The 21,470-nt window shown below is 41.1% G+C and overlaps 1 protein-coding gene across 1 annotated transcript; it reads right to left on the bottom strand.

The window, feature by feature from the left end:
- Positions 1–1,251: 1,251 nt before the first annotated feature.
- On the bottom strand, positions 1,252–15,676 carry LOC146978333 (uncharacterized). Its single transcript, XM_085791009.1, has 14 exons — positions 15,369–15,676; positions 15,106–15,210; positions 14,914–15,015; positions 14,115–14,180; positions 13,873–14,013; positions 13,458–13,782; positions 12,324–12,609; positions 11,189–11,422; positions 10,931–11,016; positions 10,483–10,587; positions 10,048–10,241; positions 8,477–8,641; positions 7,928–8,049; positions 1,252–2,433 (listed from the first exon to the last, which is right to left on the bottom strand). Exons 1-14 carry the CDS (start codon positions 15,596–15,598, stop codon positions 1,418–1,420), a joined length of 3,177 nt encoding a protein of 1,058 aa, XP_085647135.1. The 5' UTR covers positions 15,599–15,676; the 3' UTR covers positions 1,252–1,417.
- Between the last annotated feature and the right edge of the window lie 5,794 nt (positions 15,677–21,470).

The following is a 21,470-nucleotide window of genomic DNA, read 5'->3' as shown; positions in this document are numbered from 1 at the left end:
TAAAACAATAAACAAATTACATGAATGTATTTTGGGGAAAACATTATTGTACAAACAATGCAGATTGTTTTTTTTGTTTTGTTTTTTAATTGTTATAACTAGGCTACATGTCAACGAAAGACAAAACCTCATATCAGTACTAGTTCACATCAGTAATCTGGTTTTCTTTTCAAAAGGTTTTTGTTGAATGTAAAACATCTTATTCTCATCAAAACCTCTTATTTCTCTTCTTTTATTACGTGATTTCATAAAGTAGTAAATGCATGTTAAGTTAAAAGGATTTTAATTGTCTTCATTCTATGTAGTGTATTGTTATTTGTGTTTTATTTATTTATTTATTAGGGACTGGGGATGTAAATTAACTACACTGTAATCTGCCATATTTACTATATGCACTGTCCCTGTTCAAATAAAGGTATTATTATTATTATTATTATTATAAGGATTGTTGGAGGGGGGCCAGTTGCTGGGGATTCGGGGACCTTTGTTTCCAACAGTCTTAAAAAGTGTCCAATAAGTCAGAATACATACACATCAAATTGTCAGAATAACTTCATAAACACAAATAGAAAAGGTGGCAGACAACGTTTGGTGCAGACAGTGGAATTTACCCCGAGAAAATGGACATAAACCTGAGCCTGTTCTTGACCAGACTGAGCTGTTGCTCTTTGTGTCTCTCTTTTTATTTCAAAATAAAGGACTACCTTCTTATTTAAACAAAGGGATATACTTCCCCCTTTTCTTTCATATCCAATACAAATTCTCCCCCCCAAAAATAAGGGTGTAACCTTTCTTTTATGCAACAATATCAGGTGGGGCGCCGCTTACCTTTGGTTCTGACTGTGTCACATTTCCATGTGCCGGGTTGTGCAGACTCTGTTACTTTCGAGCCACCTGCAGGTTGTATTATTAGAAATTAAATCGAACTGTACAGGCGACCGTTCTGGTGAATGCACACAGTAAACTTTGGTGCTTTGGTGTTTTTTTTTAACAAGCTCTCTGCATAAATGCTTTGATGCTTTTCAGCCTTGTGGCAGATTGTCTATATGGCCAACACTTTCTATCACCTGGTGCATTAGTTGCTCTCACTCCCCTCCTTATCTTTGCAGCAGTGGGGATGGTTTCCACGGACAGACACTTAACTTTTCCAAGCCCTTTTTCTCCAACCAGAACAAAATATTTCCTATTAATATTAACATGGACAATTCAATAAACTGAATTACATTAAGCATATCCATCTATCTTATCCAAATTTGACTATATTTTGAGCCATATATTAACATTAATTTAATAGGTTTTTTGCTTATGAAAAGAATAAGAAAACAAAACTGGATTCTTATGGATCATTTATTACGCTTCCATGTAGATCAAGCCTCAACATTCATGACAATCAAAAGATGGACAGTAAGAAACAGGTTCATTTACTTCCGCTGCTTTCTCCACTGCACTCGTGTCTTTTAAGCTGCGACTGCCACGTGAATCCTTTGTCACAAACGGCGCAGTTGAACGGTTTCTCCCCGTTGTGAGCCATCACGTGTCTCGTCAGGTGTCCCTTTCGCGAGAATCTCTTTCCGCAAACCGAGCAGTCAAAGGGTTTCAGCCCAGTGTGTGTTCTCATGTGCTGAACCAGAGTGTGCCGCTGAGTGAAACTGGTGTTGCACATCGAGCAGGAAAAGGGTTTTTCTCCCGTGTGAATTCTCAAATGCGCGACCAGGTCTGATTGCTGTCTGAAGCTCTTACTGCAAAATGAACAACTGAACGGTTTCTCCCCGGTGTGGACTCTCATGTGCTTATCCAGAGACCAGCCATGACTGAAACTCTTGTTACAAACCGAACAGCCGAAAGGTTTTTCTCCCGAATGACATCTCATGTGTGCAATCAAGTGTTCTCTCCGGTTGAAATCTTTCGCACAAAACGAGCAGCTGAACGGTTTTTCTCCTGTGTGGCATTTCGCGTGTCTTTTCAGATTGGTCATGAGGCCAAATGTTTTCCCACACTCCGAGCAGATGAACGATTCCTTGTCAGTGTCACGTTCGATATCCTTCGCAGAGTTTAAAGCGCATTGAGGCTCCCTGGGGTCGGTGCAATCATCGTCACTGACATCCGTCTCAGAAGAGCCTGGAGTTTTGTCTTCATCGCTCACCGGTTGTAAGTAACTGCGTGGATCTGAGTTCCCGTCGGGTGCTTCTCTGTTCTCAGTCCAACTCTGATAAACCTGTGAGGACTGAGGTTTCTCTTCATCATCATCATCTCCACTCTTCACAGGGACAGAGGTGAATGTGAATTTCATGATATCGCTCTCCTCCGGATCGGTCCAGAGTTCCTCTTGTTCCTCTTTAATGTGCGGAGGCTCTGGGGGGTCGTCGTCCTCCTGCTCCAGGCCGGAGCTCCAGTCCTGCTGCTCTTCTTTAGTCATCAACAGCCGCTGGACATCTGCAGAAAGACAAGAGACAAGCTCTGTTAAAAAAAAACTGCTTTCACATCACAACCACAACATGGTATATATTTAAATGTATAATATGTTGTATATTTTTTATATTGGGTTATTATAATGTGTAAACTGCAGAATGAATTTATATGCTGTAGAATGAATGTATATGCAATATGATATGAAGAGTTGATTGTGAAATAATGTATACATAGGCTATATAATATGTAGATATTATGTGTGTGAGAGAACCCGTTTAGTATGTGATGATGATTTACTAACAAAAAAAATGGATAAAGCACAGTAACAAAGTGGAAACGCTCACTCTGATTTCGTTTTGTTAGGTGAGGCATATTGCTCACTTGTTTTTTGTATTTTCTTTGTTTTTAATTTTCGTTTCTTTTTATATAATGTCTCTGTTTTTGTATTATTAAATGTATATTTGATACTGTTGGACCCCAGGAAGAATAGCTGTGGAAGAAGATTAGTCTGATTAAGATTTTCATGGCCGCCATTAGTACAGTCGTATCTGTTGGAGCTATTTATTTATTATTAGTACTATTTAGTGCTGTTTAGTTTAGTAATTTGTTTAGTGAGCATTTAGTTTTGGTTATTCTCAATCAATTTATTTTATTTCATTATGAGTCAATAGTAGTATTCTAGTTTATTATTTGTTTAGTTTAGGTATTTCTAATTTGGGTAGGAGGGCACCTGAAATTATATAGGTAGGCTGGTCGGTAAGGGACCAGCATGCACCTGGGTGGGCAAATGGTTTTTTACCGGAGCGGGAGAGGTACATAACAGCATAACAACATAGGCTACATAACAACATTATCTGTACAAAAAAAATAAATGTTTACTGGCACGATGGGAAAAAAAAAAAAAAAAATGGACGTTTTGGCCCTCGGCTTGGCACACTTCACATTTTTTGGCCCTTGCCGAAAACTAATTGGGGAACCCTGACTACACAAAACCCTCACAGGTCAGAGGAGCAGCTGCAGTAAAAGGCTCATCTCCCTGGCCTGCAGCGCTGAAAGATTTAGGAGGTCATTTGTTCCTGCTGCCATCGCGTTATATAGCACTTCCTAAAATGACCTAAAATGTTTTTGTTTTCATCTTTCTTTCTTTTTTGTGTCATTGTCGTGTGAGCTACTGGACTAATTTGAATTTCCCTCCTAGGGATGAATAAAGTATTCTCTACTCTACTCTACTAGTGACGCGACGGCCGCTGCGGGTAACTATAGCAACCAGCGAAGCCACCGGCACGGGAGCGCGCACAGACTCTTCACTGTCTACTTTAGGCTATTCTTTATGGTCTTTCCTATCTGCTCTCAAAGTGGGGGGGGGGATTTTACTGTAGGTTCTCTCTCTCTCTCTCTCACACACACAGACACACACACACACACACACACAGACACACACACACCTGCCTCTGTGCTGAAGCAGGGGGCTGCTTGTCTGTTCCTCCAACTGTGAGCACTTTTAAATCCAGGTTAGTTTTTCTTTTCATGTGCTTATAGCTGAGCTCTTTTTAAGAACTTTAAACTTGATCTATTTTCTTTTATTTGCTCTTGCTTTTAACTCTGTTTTTAGTGCTTGTTTTATTCTGTTTTATGCTTCTCTTTTTAAAAAAAAAAAGTTTTGTCTTTATGTAAAGCACATTGAGTTGCCTTGGTATGAAGGTGGGGTAGATAGATAGATGATTTTTAGTATGGCTCTTAACAGGGCTTTCAGTTGTGCTGGGTCGTTTGAGTCCGTTACTTCCCAAACAGTAATTTGGATCCACCGCGGTTGCCCTCTTCATGTATCCATGCATGCAGCGTCATCTGACGTCAGGTCCGCCGGCCAGCACGCGAAATTCACCCCCTGAATTGCAGCGCATTATGCAGCACAGACCCCGTTCAAGGCAATGGAGAGATCCGCAGGTGGGCTTGTTCCTTTTGGTTTTGAACGCTTCCTCACCCATTATTATTTAAAGCAGAAGTAAGCGATCCGGTCGTTTTGGCTAACTTCTTGTCAGCTGATGGAGTTAGCAGCGGGGACTACGTCACCACATTCACGCGCATCCCTTGGCTGCACACACAGAGAGGACCGCCCCTTTATGCCGTTCTCTCTCCTCATTGGATAAAGGTTGTAGGATACAAGGAAAGTTTTCAGCTTACAGCAGAGCAGAGTGACTGACAGACCCGTGTTTCGGACCAAACACTCTATGTAAGTGATTGCTGTCGGAAGATATAACTATTTAAGACTTATATTAACACAAATATTCCGCTTACTTCTGCTTTAAAAAACATAAAACGCATGTGTATTTTCTCACAAATCCTGCCCTATGATCCTTTAATTGCACCTACCAAACAGATTACACTGAGTGGAGCGGGCGACCGGTCCAAGATGGCGGCCCCACCGCTCGTCAGCGTCAATAGGCAGTAGCGTTCGATGCGGCGTCTACTCTGTCTATGGTCCATAGACTGTGGTCACACCCCTAGAAGTAAGCGATCCGGTCGTTTTGGCTAACTTCCTGTCAGCGGATGGAGTTAGCAGTCCCTGCCCTCGTCCCTACGTCACCACATTCACGCGCATCGTCCTCCATGGCTACAGGTGATGGCAAGCGCCGATTCATCTCCTTCAGATCGAGACCCGTATGTATATTAAAAACAAACACTGAGAGTGATAATAGTTGGCCGTACACTGAAATCAAGGCAAACGTTTGTATAAATATGTTGTTTGAAAATATTAGCTTATGATAGCTTTGTCGTAACCTAGCTATCTATAAGGTTATAAAGCCGACAGCGGCTCGGAAAATTTAGATCAACAGTCAGGATAGCATCACTGAGAAACAAGAGATAAAAACAATCCACGTTCTTTTATAGCAAAATACTGCTTTGCTAGTTGGATCAAAATATGTTTTATTTCCTCTGATAAGCGCAAAATAACCTTTATAACAGTTTCACACTGATAACTTTTGTGATGAAAATAATGTTGCGGCAGATTGCAGTGTGACATGTCTTTAAAATAATATTAGTTGTAAGTCTGTTACGATTTTCCGTTACAGTACATATGAATCAGATGAACACGTGGGACGCGCCAGGGGAAGACAGAGGGGGAGGAGAGGAGGAACCTCGTCACGACGGGCTCAAGGTGGGCCCAGACGCGGTGGTAGAGGCAGAGGAAGTGGCGCTGGTGCCCTCGGTATACCTGTGGACGATGCCCGGCGTGTGCAAGACATCCAATCTGTCAGGGTTGCGGTTGATAGGGTATGTATTTATAAGATTAGATAATTGCTAACTTGCAATATTGTTTTTCTTCATGTGTAATGAATGACACGTCGTATGTAATACATATGTACATTAGAACATGAAAGCTTTACATGCAGTGTTGGAGGTTATTAATTTTTACAAGTAATACATTACTGTAATTTATTACCCGTTTCCTCACAATTTATATATTTGGGGTTTTCTTTGTAGAGAACAAACATACTCAAAAAATCAATACCTAAGTAATGTAACACTTTACAAATAAAATACCAGTAATTCTATTACAGTTATGTTTCTGCAGTAATGTATTATAATGTGAAAGTAAAGCTGCATCTCACTGGACTGCAGCTGCCCTCTCGATGTCACAAAATGAAGATAAATCTATTGATGTAATGTGTTTTTCTGGAACATTAACATCTGTATTATGTGCTTATTGTAGAGACAATGAAGTCAAAATCAAAGTGTATTAGATCTGTAGAGTGAGATGTGGGGCTGAAAAACAAGTCTAGTAAAGCTTGTCTGAAAATTTTAGGGTCTTATAGTGCTGAAAGTAACACAAAAGTAGTTTGTAACTAATTATTACTTTACACTGACTGTTATATTGTAAAGAAACTTACCACTTTGAAATCAAAGTTACAAGTTACATATAATATATAACTGTCCTTTCAGGAAGCACTGAACGCCCTTAGTCGAGAGCAGCTGATGGAAATCAGCATGTACTGTCTGAACCGGGACCCTGGGCTAATACACTTGGCTCTCCGCCATAACACCGGGCAAGCAGCACGACCAGACCCTCCCAGACCCGGCCGCCCGCCTTGGTGCGTCTGCAAGCAGTGCCAAGAGATGCCAACAGACATGGAAAACCTGTGCTGTTCTCAGCGGCCACCACGGTGCATTTCCATGCTGCCACATACATAGACTCTACACAGGTCTGAAAAGTCTAAGAAACTTTATTATGTAAAAGTAAATTTGAAGTTATGTCCAGAAAAATATAAACAATGTGATTCCCTTCTAAGACACACAATTACATGTGATGGTAGAGCAACTTTGTGTTAAAGGGGACCTATTATGCTCCTTTTCCACAAGCTAAAATAGTTCCTGGGTGTCTTAAAGACATGTCTGTGACGTGCTTCGGTCAAAATACCCCAAAGATAAAAAATCACAGCACTCTGTTCATCCTCTCAAAAACAGCCCTGTTCAAAACGGTCTGTTTCAGTGGCCCCTCCCTCTAAATGCAAATGAGCCACTCCCTCAGCATTGCGTTACCATGACGATGTCTGCTACTAGCAAGTACAGATTTGGCCAAAATGCAGTATGTAGTATGCAGTATGCAAACAAAAGCTAAATCTGCAGTAGGCAAATTGCCAGTGTCTCCAGTCTGCATCTGACCAGTCTACATTGTGTAATGAAATGTGCCCATGACCTAGTCTCACCCTAACCAAAGATGGTTTAGAGTAGTCTTTGCCATGTAGGCTACCGTAACCATGTAATATATTAAAAATTAATGCAGACTGGTCGGTTCATTGTAAAACAGTTATTTATTGATGTAAATAAGGTGATTTGTGCACATAGACCACAGCAGCACTGCTCCTCTCCTCTCCTCCTTCTCACAGCTTCACTTTTCATTTCAAACTAATGCAACTGCCACAATTGTAGAGAATAACCACACGGTGGTAAACCTCTAAAAATGGTATGTTTATTAGCGATCGTTTTCTCCACCGGGACGACGACGGAAGTATGCGTGAGGAGCCGCTGCAGCTCCGGCGCTCCGGCGCTCCGTCGGTCCAGTGCTACGTCGGTCCAGTGAACAACGTCGGTCCGGCGGTACGTCGCTGCTCACACAGGTCAAGTCAACGCGACCTCATGTAAAAAAAAAAGTCCGTGCAACCGAGTGCAACACGGTGTGCAGAGAAATCCCAATCATCTCGCAGGGTTCACCTCCAAATGCATTAACCTCGTGATATGGCACTTCCACGGCCTCGAGAACCATTATCCATCATTTTAAACATAATAAAAGTATAAAAAGCTGGAAAAACATAACAAGTCCCCTTTAACACTTCTTGCTCATGTGAATAACAATGTTCAGATGGATGCTGTTATTATCCAGGTCACCTTATCCGTAGCTGCTACCAGCATACAGCATATTATCTGAAATATCCACCAAAATCTGAGACACGGATGTCTACATGTTAATCAGCGAGGTGTATCTCGTTTGGATAGATTTCCTCAAAATAAATACCCTCACCGGACGACAGGCTTTTCAGCAGGACAGCTCTTTGCAGTGCTGGAATGTAGCTGTAGTCCTTTTTTTCCTTCAGTACTTGCAGTATCCACTTCCTTGACTTTTTGTTGAACAGCTTGCGGTACCTAGTTGGACGTAAAAGTGGTTAAATTGAGCTCAAACAGATAATTTTAAATGAGTCTTATAGCTCTGATAAACACTTCTACAATTATTCACAAGGTTTATTTTTTTGTAATCAGAGTAAGAAAATTCCATATGTTATACACATTTTCACTGAAGTCATTTGTGTTTTGTCTGTCAATGTATTCGACAGGGTACCCCAAATTTATTTTAGTAACAAAAATGTTTTAAAAGAGACATGAAAATCTTTATTGCAAGTTTAACCGTCAGACACCGTAATGCTGATGCTGCTCTGCTTCTTTTACATACTGATATCATGACACAGCTCATCACCTTGAGAAATCGTCTAATAATGTTTGAATATCACAAATTCTTGTCGCAACACTATTGACTACATTTCTGAAGTATCCGATGGCTTCATGTTGAACTTACTGATATTCTCCCGAAGATGTTTTTTTCGGTGATCGGCCAAGGTGGTGGTTGTAATCTAGTGCAGCTAACAGGACCCGGGCTTCATGCACGGGGGGGGAGAATCCGAAGCGCTTACCAGCATACATCAATATGTGATTATGGTACGACTCCAGCTCTGCAGTTGACCTATGACAGGAAGTAAAGTATTTTAGAGGGGGGATCATTGTGTACACATACTCACCTGACAAATTATTCAGATGCAAGACCAACGATATAACATCCAGGGTTTCCGCTACATGTAATTGATCGTGGCGCACCGCCATGGCAAAATAAAAGCCGCCACACCTTCAGAATGATGATTTTTTTTTTTTTTTTTAATGTTAAAACAATGTAAAGCAGGTTTTCCACTAGGGGTTGCACAGACTAGTCCCCTGCTCCACAATGACGTTTTGAGCTTGACGTCGACTAGTCGCTGATCATGTAACATAGGCTACAAGAGTAGCGGCTTGAAACAACAGCTGAGTGCGCTGAATGAAAAAAATACGAGCGCCGTCAAGCTGGATAGAACGAGATCGTACCAGACAGGAAGTCGGGCACAGAAAAGGCGAGAGAATCCGGTCAATTTTCAAAATAAAATAAATGATGATTATGTTTGCTTGTCCGTCTATAAATATTTGTCAGTTGCATCTGCACACAAGACACACATCCATAGGCTACATACAGCGCTAGAGACAGACCTGTGTGTGTGGAAAACCGAGTAGCCTACAGACGGGTCGATGTTTGACCGGCGTGGAGAGAGAGAGCAGGAGAAACTGCTGCTTCCGCCGCAGTGTGTCCGGGCTGCCGGCAATTAAAAAAAAAAAAAAAAAACTCCGCTCATATCGACAGCTTTACGTCGCGCACAACAACAACAACAGCAACCAACCAGGAAAAACAAAAACTGTGAGTGAAACTGTGACTGAGCAGGACTGTGATGGTGACGAGGCCTGTGTGTCGTTTTCCTCCCTAATTGTTTAATGAACAGTAGCTACAGTATTTTCTTTTGCACCTGTATATGTTACAAAAAAACAAACTGATTTACAGTTTGTTGTTTATAAAGCTGCTGTTCTGTGGACTAATTTCTGTGCGTGAGCTGTCAGTCAGTGAATACAGATTGTTGCAGAGCATTTCCCTCCTCCTGGGATTTTAGTTATGATGGGAAAAATATGAATGATGTCATCAGCGACTAGTCGGCGATCCGGTCTCGCGCGCATCACCCCCCACCCCCCCGTCGATCAGACCACCCTCGCCGCCACTCTTTAAAAAAATCCTGGAGGAAACACTGACATCTATTGTTTCCCAACAGATATTTTAATTCTCTTTCTCCCAAAAGGTGAGCACAGTAAGATGTGCCTCGAGCAATTGTAAAAGAGAAAAAAATCATGTGAAGCAACAATCAAATCAAAGCCATATAGATAGTGGTCTTGTTTTGTTAATTTGTTTTTGTGGCCACCCAAAGACTTTTTTAAACATTTTCTATCAGACTCCAACAATTTCCTGCAGAAAATGTTTTTTTTCCCCTGGTAGAACAAAAAATACACAGATGAACTTACCTGAAAGTCAAGTACTTTTTTACAGACTTGAGCCAGCGTTCATTCAGAACAACTTCAGCCAGCTTCTGGTGTGCTATGGAGGCCTTCTCAATCAAGGGCTTGTCTTTGCTTTCTGTCAAGTGGTTGTGTTCACAGGCACCAAAAACCAAGGACTGCTGTCCTGTCACATGGTGTAAAACTCCACTCCACATATCCTACAGATAAATAAAAAAAAGTCAGGATAGCACTAAATATATGCAATAAAACAAAACTGCACCAGAAAGGCATGGCCCATTTACAAATGGTGAATGAGCTTCATCAGCCGCATACTTCACTCCATCAAAAGCAACCACATTGATTTGTCTGTCCATTATACAAAGAATTTTGGTGACAGTAATCATAACTAAAATCTGTCAATGGTATTATTTAATTTTACAGGGGTTGTAGAATACTTACAAAGAAAGTGTCGTAGTCATCGGCCAGCTTGCAACAATACCAAAAGTGGTTGCAAATGTCCCGGTTCCACTCATGGAGGATTGTGCAGTCTTTGAGCTGACCTACCTGCAATCAGAAGTTAACACATGTAAAACCAATAACTAGCAATACTGCCTTTGCCATACATAACTGCAGTACTGAAGCATCCAAATTTGTTATGTGAGGGAGCCCTACTACTGTAAAGTTAGTGAACATGGCTCTGGATGCTACACGGTGTAGACAAGTTCTTCACGTTCCGTGTTTGATTAGGTTAATAAATGTCAATGTGCCCTGAGAGATTGTTGTACTTCATCTAAGATACTGTATGAATGCAAAACACAATTTCAAGTGAACATAAGTGCATACGATAAGACTAATGCCAACATGTTGACAATTTCAGATTACACTACATTGGACTCATATCACTTACTGCATGTATCTTTTTGGACAAGTTCTTGGATCCATGCCACATGTCGAATGAATGAAGAACTCGACTGTCTTTGTATTTGCCCTTTTCTGAAAAAGAAAAGAAAAAAAAGAAACAACGTTTGTGTTTATAACATTTGGAATCCATACTAGTTGTAACTGCAAATCATCCAATGTATGCTTGATTTGTGTTTAATATCTAATGCTCTTTAGTAGCAAGAGCAACAGGAAAAATGAAGAATTTAAGCACCAAGTGTCTTACTAAAAAGAGAGGAAATTTGGACATGGACGTCCGTGCAGAATTCTGACAGCTTCACTTCTTGACACAGGATGTCGAATGTGCGGATGAAGGCCTCTCTCTCCATGACAACAGGATTCCTTGCAATCTGCCTTTTGTACATGTTGACCACGCTGATAACCTCTTTACTGTCGTTATCCATGGCGGTGTACGTGCAGTACTGTGCGCTGGAACCTGGACTGTCCATTCGACCATCACCTGTCAAAAAAAATATATAAAAGAAATAAAGTGTGTTGAAGCCAACTAATTTCAGAAATTGTTTGTCATTACTCAAAAACTGAAAATGCCTTCAAGGATCTACAGCAATCAAAACTCTTACATTTATATTAAAGGGATAGTTCAACATTTTGGCAAATTGACCCAATGCCATAATCGCTATAGTCATAGCAGTAGGTTCGTTACCTTTAATTGTTGGTGCAAGCTATTTTTAGAACGGCGGAGCAGAGCGGTGAGCTGCTCAGGGCTATGATATGGAGGCTAAGGGAATTTCTTGGTTTCCCTCATCAAACTCATCAAATACACAATCCAACAACTCCAAAAGGCTGTCATGGACAAGTTGTGAGCTGCACATTCACCACGCTATGAGATAATAACAGAACGTTACCAGACAGAGCTGTTTTAGAGGTTTATTCATGCAAAACCGCTGATGCGCGTTGCGTTCAGGGACCGTTTTTCAGCAAGAAGACAATGTATTTACCTCTAAAACGTAACGTTCTGTTATTATCTCATAGCGTGGTGAATGTGCAGGTCACAACTTGTCCACGAAAGCGTTTTGGAGTTTTGGGATTTTGTATTTGATGAGTTTGATGAGGGAAACCAAGAAATTCCTTCAGCCTCCGTAGCGTAGCTCTGAGCTGCTCGCGGCTCTGCTCCGCCGTTCTAAAAATAGCTTGCACCGACAAATAAAGGTAACGAACCTACTGCTATGACTATAGCGATTATGGCAATGGGCCAATTTGCCAAAATGTTGAACTATCCCTTTAAGTCATAGTCACATCAGATATTCTCTGAAAGACCTGTCGAGGTATTGACCCGGATTCACATGATACCTTGTAAACATTTATTTGGACTGTGCATTGTGAGAGAAAGAGACACTTACCAAGGGCTACGACACTGGCTTTCTTTTGGAGTCGAGTGATTATCTCACTCCTCTTTTGGTTGTAAACATCTTTAATTGTGTCGATGCAGTACAGGCCTTGGATTTTGTGGAAGGTGGTCTTGTTCACCATGCCCATATTCATGAATTTGAATAAGAGAGCAATCTGAGCGTAATTGTTTCCTGAGAGGAGCAAATTACAAGACAAGAGAAAGTCTCCAACCAGCATTCCAAAATTAACATAGGGCTGGGAAGTCCATTTCCACACGGTGTGACCATGGGCACAAACCTGAAATTCACAAGTATTACATAAGTACAAATTAAAAATTAACAAATTGGAAGACATTCATATTTAGAATCGAAGCATACACCGAGTCGGCAACCAAGGAAACGTCACTTCTGGTCAGAACCGTAGGGGAAAACAAACCATTCCCCCATAGACATACATGTGAAAACGCAGCATTTTAAACCTTTGTCTAACGCTTGTCCGCTGTCATGTCTTAGTTTGAATCACTTGTATATGCTGACTATGAGCTATATATTAAAAAAACTCATCTCGATCCGGGTCGATTCTGTATATACAGTATTTTTTTTTTTTCGGTGACCATTGTGTTTAGTGCTGGGAGATTTCCTGCGCTGTGATTTGTGTTTTTTTTGTTTGTTTTTTCCTCTCTCTTCTTTCTCTTTTTTCTGTATATTTTTGTTTACTATGATGATGTTTGTGTTTAAGTCCGATGTCTTTTGTATGATGTTGGCATAAAATATTGAAAAAAACTTAAAATGACAAAAAAGAAAAAGAAAAACCACAACCTGAACTTTTATATCTTACCCAACCGTGTAACGGCTCTGACCGGAAGTGACGTTTCCTTGTTTGCCGACTCGGTGGGAAAGACCCAATAGCCTATTTTAAAATGTACGGACAACAATCGACCCGGACCGTGATGAATTTTTTGATATATAGCTCTTTGTCAGCATATACAAGTGATACAAACTAAGACATGACATGCCGCATTTTCACATGTATGTCCATGGGGAATGGTCTGTTTTCCCCTACGGCTCTGACCGGAAGTGACGTTTCCTTGGTTGCCGACTCGGTGCATACAAAGTAAAAATTTCAACAAGGCAATAAAAACTCACCCATTCAATTTTGGCTGCCGTGCCTCTTGATGTAATACGAACATCAAAAGGTTTGGGGGCTCCACATTTGGCCTTTGTCTTGGGATTGAACACTGTACACACGTCGTCCGGTAGCTCAAGATGGTCCACTAACTGTTGCAGAGAGCTGTCGTAAGCAATATAGGCTGGCTGACCAACGATGTCGTCCTCAACTGTGATATCAGTGTCTGGATCGGGAGCTGCTACGTGATCTGGGCCGTCCTCGGCCACATCGAGGACGGTTTCGTCAACACCGACTTCTGGAACGTGATCGATATTCATTTTCGACCTCAGGGCACCACCAGAACTGTGGGAATGAATGACACACGACAAACAATCACAACATCATACTCATCTTACAGACTGCCATCCCATATATGCATTCACGATAACCTACTTGACACAAATGCGGGGCACAAAATGATCATCACCGTCATCCTCTGCCTCACTGTCGACTTTCCGTGTAAAATCTTGCTCAGAAGACGACAGTGGCCGATCTTCCATTTCTGGAAGCCAAACGTTGTCTTCCCAGTCAATGCTAAAGAAAGAAGAAGAGGCGTATTATACTTCAGCAAAAAATTATCTAGTTGTTATGGCTTCATTTTTATTTTTTTATATAACTCTCATACAGTTACTTACGTTGCATTATGGAGGCTGTTGAACTCCTCTACATTTAAGACCTCATCCAAATCAACTGAGGACATACTGGAAAAAATAACCAAAAAAGAGGGTCAATGTGTCATGCATACTACAGAGAAAAAATGCAATGAAGACATGTAAATTTTCATTTCTATATTATATTGTGGTAATAATTTCTTTAGTAGTAATCAGCAAGCCTTGTCTTACTTCCATATTCTGAATATGAGTGTGTATATGTATGTATATGTATATGTACAACTTATTATTGTCATTATTATTTTGATTAACAGTATATAAATAGAGGGGGTAGGACCAGAAAAGTTTTTAACTTCTTCTTACCCCTTTTGAACATGGCAGGCAATTTTCTTTTAGAGATGATGATTGCCAATATGCACTTATCTGATTTTCTTTATTTTTGTTATTTGGTTTGTTTTTTGTTTTTATTAGCCTATGACATGTTCAATAAAGAATCGAAATGAATAAATAATAAGAAAAAGAATGTATGTGGTGGTCATAATGACGTATGTGAACCTTAAAATCAGAATAGAGCATCTGTTAGATTTGTAGTAGAGATATCGTTTTTAAATAAAATATTAGTATCCATACAGTGAAGGTTGCAATACTTAGTCATTGAAGAATAAAATGTACACCAAGATATATAGTGCAAGCAACTATCTTTCTTACCAGCAAACACAGATTGCATTTTTTTTATAGGTAACAACTCTGGATGTTTGAGCATTGCCTACAGACAAGTTAGCTTGCCAGTTCACCAGGTAACAACAACATTATGCACACAGACCTCGCGTCCTCCAATCGAAGAAGAGCATCCTCAGTGGGGGTGTCTTCCTCTATCACTTGCTCTATTTGAGCGAAATCACCGTCGTCGTCGTCATCATCATCCCTGGCGAAAACAAACAATTCAATTTGATATTCTGACAGATCAGAAGTGACCGTAGCAGCCACATATTCACAAGAAACTACAGCCAGCTACCTCTCAGGGGAACTCCTGCTGCCGCTGCTGGACCCCGATGACAGGGGACGGGCACGCTTTCTGCGGATCTTGAGAGGCTTCGATGTTGCGTTGTATTTGTCATATCTAGGTAATGATAGATGTGCAGTTATCGCTACAAAATGGAGCACATTTCAACATGCCTAATGGCAAACTAAATGTACAACGGCTGGGGATTTATAACTAGCTAGCTTGATGGAAAACCACATTGTATTATTACTACTACTGCGTAAAATGTTGCTTACCTGTCCAGTAGCAGAAAAGCTAGGTCTGCATCGCTTTTTGCACGCGTGGTTTTTTTAAGATCTCTCCACCGGTCGAAAGCGTCACCGATATAAATGCGGGTCTTCATCAGGTCGGCCCTTTTTTTCTTTTCTTCTTGTTTTTCTTCATCCGTTTTTTTGCGTTTCGTGTGTTTTATAGTGTATGCCGTCTCCGGCAGCGCTGGAATCGGTAGCTTTCCTTTCTCCGCCATGTTGGTTTTGGTGTATGCGTGACGTGTGCGCCGCACACAGAGAGGACCGCCCCCTTATGCCGTTCTCTCTCCTCGTTGGATAAAGGCTGTAGGATACAAGGAAAGTTTTCACCTCGGCTTACAGCAGAGCAGAGTGACTGACAGACCCGTGTTTCGGACCAAACACTCTATATAAGTGATTGAGATATAACTATTTAAGACTTACTATATTAACAAAAATCATTCCACTTACTTCTGCTTTAAAGGTAATGAACCTACTCTATAGGGATTATGGCAATGGGCCAATTTGACAAAAACGTTGAACTATCCCTTTAAGGTTTTGCAAAGAAAAAGAAAAAAAGAAAAAAGAAGAGCGGATGAGTTCTGCAAATTGTGTCCCAAGTCCCGCTGCTCCACCCGCGGTCAGTCGCTCTCAGCACGTGGACCACCTCCGACGTGGTTTTTCTTTTTTACACATCTACACTTTTACTTTTACTTTACTCCGTCGCTGACTCTGTGGTTTCCCCATTATCACTAACTCAGTCACTGTCCAGACCTGATGACGCTCTCTCTCTCTGTGTCGGGGCTGTTTCCGGCGGCTAACATGCTAAGCTAACTCCATTAGCTCAGTAGGAAACCAGGAGATGAACCGTGGATGTATTCGGTCTTATAATAGATCCACGCGATGGACCCACTGGGAGAGAATTTGTCCGTCCATAAAGTTATATCAAGACAGATTAGAGGCTCAGTGACGAGTCTTTTATGTTTGTTTCTCAAAGACGCTATTAACGCGGAACTCCCGTCGCCGCCATCTTGGTTCAACAGTTTCTTATTATTATTATTCGGGGATTTCCGGTTCTTGCCGCCGCTGTGTCGCCCCGTGTGGTTGAATGAGTTCACTTCACTACAACCCTGGCTGCAACCAGGTTTGTCCATCTGACTGTCCCGAAAATTTTACAGCAGTATTTATCCAACAAATTTATATTTCTCAATTGTATTAATATTGAAAACAAATGCAGTTTCTGTAAATATGGAACCAGAATCCCTTACTCATTTATCAGAGTATTATTGTAGCCTACTCAATCAATCAATCAATCAATCAATCAATTTCTGGACTCAATTTGAGCATTATAGTGTGTAAAATTAATATTATTAACGTTTTAATTGACTGTAAAAGCGTATAATGGTAAATGATATTACTTATATTACAAATCTATTTTTTGTTTGTTTGTTTTTTTTTTTACGGCAAATTCCATATAGGTTTCACAAATGTAAACATCCCAAAGTCTCACCCAACTTCATGCATTTTTTATGTGAATTTAAGGATTATATTAAAACCTAACTGATACTAAACAAAGCATCACAACTACAAATCTATATGGGAATCTTTTCAACGAGGAGTAATACATGTCTACTCTGTTTCCTTTTCTTCTTACCCACATGTAATTGTATGTATTTATTATTAATAATATTATTTAATATTGTTAATACTGCTCATGTCCATATGCATAATATATTAAGTACCCTATTTTTTTTTTTTTTAATGATAAGATTTATATGTCATTTTATGCACCTGTCTGATGTTCCCTGATTGTTCAAATCCTTTTCAATCAAGTTTATTGAAAGGGGGAAAAAATCCATCTGAATTTCCACAATTGTTTTTCGTGCTGCAATAAAAATCATTTGTAATTGACAATTGTTTAATGTATTTTTGATATCAGTCTTTTGTCTGGTGACCTTGTTTCCATGGCAATGAATATAACGGGGAAAAGCTGACGAAGTGCTACGCTGGAAAGGGACGAAAGGAAGGACCTGGTGTGCTACTGTGTTATATAGAAAATTTAGTATCACTTTACTTGACGGGTGGGTGCATCACATTCATAAGAGACCTTTCATTAGGAATTTTATTTTTCAAAATAAAAGTCCCCTACTTGCACTTGGAAATAAAATAACAAAAAACCCTTATGGAGAGAGAGATGTGATCGCTTCTGCCGCTGTGACGAACCCCGTGACACAGATACAGGAAGTCTCCTTTGTTTACAAATGCTTAAAAAAAAAAAAACGACTAGGCTATAACATTTCAAAGACTCGCAGCTGTTTTACCTGAACGCAGCACCTCCTCCCGAACTCCTCGTCGGTCCTCACGCCAAATGACTTTTAACCACTTGACAAACCCTTCGCTGTTGCTTTTAAACAAATCATTTGAAATAGCTGACCAATGCTCAGATACGTCTGTAAAACCGTGACAAATGAACGATTTGATGATCAAATCCCTACCCCCGGCTTTTTGCCAGAGGTCGGTGTTTTTACGTTTCTTTTGTCCTTTTTTATATCGTCCCATTTCAAGCGCTCTTGTTTTTCTAAATGTCGTCTGCCGAGCATAGACTGTAAAAAAAGCTGCCTTTTCTTCTTTGTCATAGACCATCATTCACGTTTAGCTGCAATGTCGCCTCCTACAGGTCTTCTTCAGTAAAATATATATATATATATTATATATATATATATATATATATATATATATATATATATATATATATATATATATATATATAGCCTATATATATATATATATATATATATTTAAGTGGGGATATTATTCCAGGCCTCTTTGAAACACTGAACCATTTCAACACAATTGCTTCGGTTTCTCCATCACTACAATCGACCATAATCTGAGTCAATATACTCAAGACCTTGTTTGTTTTGGGTTTTTTTTTAAAGCAGAAGTAAGTGATATATTTGTGTTAATATAAGTCTTAAATAGTTATATCTTCCGACAGCAATCACTTACATAGAGTGTTTGGTCTGAAACACGGGTCTGTCAGTCCCTCTGCTCTGCTCTGAGTCGAGGAGAAAACATTTATCGTATCCTACAGTTTTTATCCAATGAGGAGAGAGAACGGCATGCAGGGCTGTGTGTGCAGCCAAGGGACGCCGTGAATGTGGTGACGTAGGGACGAGGACTGTTATGGTGCGTTCAAGGAAACTCGTTTTTTTCCGACCTGTGAAGTGGTACCAGTTCGATCTGGTACGAGTTCACCGGTCTGAAGTTACGAGTGGCCGTTATAGTGACTTTCACCGGTAAAACAGGTCGGAAAAACACGAGTGGGTTGCCTGGAACGCTACAAAGTCGTAAGTTGTGACTTGAAGCTGTAATTTATGATTTCAAAAGCCTGCCTGGAACGCAGCATTAGCGAAAACGACCGGATCACTCTACTCTACTCACTTCTGCTTTAAGCTTTACTGCAGCTGCTGTTCTCTTAAAGGGAGGAGTCCTGAGAAACCCACATGACACGGATACAGGAAACGGACGTGGAGCTTCGGGAGCTTCTTGCAAAGATATATCAAACCACCGTCTTTGCTTCTTGCTTCTCGCTGCTGTCTCACGGGGAGTGAGTGTGTGTCTGTGTGTGTCTGAGTGAACATGGCTAAAGTCCAGGTGCTGAGAGCGCTGGTGGAGCAGCGACTGAGTTCGGCCGTCGAAGAGATCTTTGTTCTGATCGAAAGAACCGTGGCGGAGTACGAGGAGGAGCTATGTCGGTCAGAGCAGGAGAAGCAGCGACAGAGGAAACAACTGGACGCTTTGTTAAACCCTCGGGTTTTGTTACAGAGAGCAGGTCAGTTATTAACGGAGAATCGGTTTGTCTCGGTTTGATGTAACGGGGAAATGTTGGCGGCGTTGAGGACGGACCAACTGACCGTTATATCCAGCCGAACTCTGGTGCGAGCCAACTGCCAGGCGAACTCAACAAGTTTGAGCTAAAAGGGCTCCCGTAGTCGTTGACAACGGGTTAACGCAGCGGGGAGAGACCGCCCGGTGCTCCGGTCCTACGGAGCTCTGTCCCCACAAACGAAGCAGCAGCAGCAGCAGCAGCGGGGCAGCCGGTCGGTGCGTGCCCGCTGAGTCCGCTCAGACACCGGACAGGTCGGCGGGTCCGTCCCTTGTGTCCGCGGAGCAGCTGGTTACCATGGTTACCGAGCAGCAGAGGTCCGCCCGTGTTTAACGTTTAAAGGCTCATTTATGCTCCACGTACGGACGTAATTGTATGCGTCCGTTTCAAACGTTGTTACCGTCACTGCTCACATACTTCCATGCGTCCTTAACGTTGGCATGGATGTTATCCAACACATCCACTAGGGGGCAGCTCAGAGTCAAAAGTTTATGACAACAAACATGGCGACTACGGAGGCGATCTTGATAATGTACATAATAAAAGAAGAAAACGGACTCGTTATGTGATGCGGTGGTCGGTAAGGCCGTTAAATTAACCACAGCTGGAGGAGGAGAATTTTTTTTCTCTCATTCAGCTGTCGTGTCTTCTTCTTCTTCTGTCTCACACTGGCTCTAGGCTCCGTATCGGGTAGTGACAGCAACAGCGCCCCCACGGTTTCCGGTGGTACTGCTCCGTTTGGTGCGTATCCGTAAGCTTTGTGGAAACGGACGAAAAACGGACGAAATGAACGCAGAGTACGGACGAAAGGCTCCGTCCGTATCCGTATGCGTATTTAACGTTGAGCATAAATGGGCCTTAACCGGGAACTAACGGGACCGAGCTGGGTGAACGCAACCGGAAACCAGCCGGAAGTACCAAACTAGAAAAGTAGATCGGAACTATCGTTTGCCAAGAGTAATACATACAAACAATATAGAAATAAATGACCAGAGCTACTAACAACCGGCTCTTTTTGAGTCTCCATCATGAAAGTTTTATCAATCAGCGCTTCCAGATTTCAACAGGTAGTCATGGAGACATGACGCTCTCCAAGTTTGGTCCCGAGTGACAAAAAGCAGGTGTGAAAGCAACCGCACTAACTGAAAAATTAAACATGTATCATTTTATCATTACTAAACATGTGTGAAAACAGACTGGGATGTGTTATAATTTTGATCTTTCAAGATACAAAAACAATACAATACAATAGTAGTGTCAGGTTGAAAAAAAAAAACAGGAAAACTGACATGCGTGTTCGTTTATTCCAAGAGAGGACAAACAACAACGTTATTAAACTGGATCATCAAAAGGATCAGATACAAAATACTCTCCTGTTCAAGAAATCGCAGTCTGCAAGCAGTTAGCTGCGATCACCATCCCAAGAGCGAGAATTCTCTGTCATCTGCTCAAGACAAAGGCGTTACACTAATTCTTACAGTTTTTCTCAATTGCTAAAACACTAAACACTTTTCAACCGTTTAGACACAATTTGCCAACACATTTTCATTGTGATGCACCTGTGTTGCATAATGCTGAGCACAGGTGGCAAAAGTCAAACACAACTAAAGCACGGGTGTCACCGGTTGAACACAACAACTCAAAATTGATCACACTTGTGTCCAGTGATGTGAGGGCACATACTATATAAGCCACTTCAGGATGAAGTCCTGTGGCCCGCCTGACCCAGTACGGAGAAATGACGTTGTGGCTGAGTTATGCACTTCTCATTTGTATATTTTTGTACTTTATTTTTACATTGGCCTACTGCATACTACAAGTGCTGAATGCACAAGATTTCTGTTTTTTTTTACTATGTACAAGTGCTAAATGCACAGGTTTTTTGTTTTGCAAGAGGAGAAGATGAGAGATGACAGGGGAAGGAAGAGAGGATGAGGGAGGGAGGGAGTGATGAACTGGGAAGAAAAAAGAAGAAGGAAGGAAAAGGGGATGAAATGTTGGGGAGGGAGGAGGGTGAAAGAAAGGGAAGGATAGAAGTGCTAAATGCACAGGTTTTTTGTTTTGCAACATGCATTTAGCTACAGTGAACAAACATGTATTTCTACAGCTTGTCCTGAGCATTGTGTTTTCTATTTTTCTATGTAGTGTTTAGTGGCTGCTCAGTAGTGGTTTAATTTTGATTGACTCGGGGCATGATTTGACAACATAGTTCAGTTTTGAGC

Source organism: Trachurus japonicus, chromosome 11 (assembly GCF_045865225.1).
Source record: "Trachurus japonicus isolate A0001 chromosome 11, Traja_1.0".
In the NCBI taxonomy this organism is placed as follows: Eukaryota; Metazoa; Chordata; class Actinopteri; order Carangiformes; family Carangidae; genus Trachurus; species Trachurus japonicus.
The sequence above is the reverse complement of the archived record's forward strand: the minus strand, read 5'-3'. Positions and strand labels throughout refer to the sequence as shown.

Excerpts from the sequence above, each read along its gene's own strand:
- LOC146978333 (XM_085791009.1), bottom strand. The coding sequence starts at position 15,598 with ATGGCGGAGAAAGGAAAGCTACCGATTCCAGCGCTGCCGGAGACGGCA. Across the intron at positions 10,588-10,930 it reads TGTCCAAAAAGATACATGCA|GTAGGTCAGCTCAAAGACTG; the intron begins GTAAGTGATATG and ends TTCTGATTGCAG. Across the intron at positions 2,434-7,927 it reads GCTGAAAAGCCTGTCGTCCG|ATGTCCAGCGGCTGTTGATG; the intron begins GTGAGGGTATTT and ends GTCTTTCTGCAG.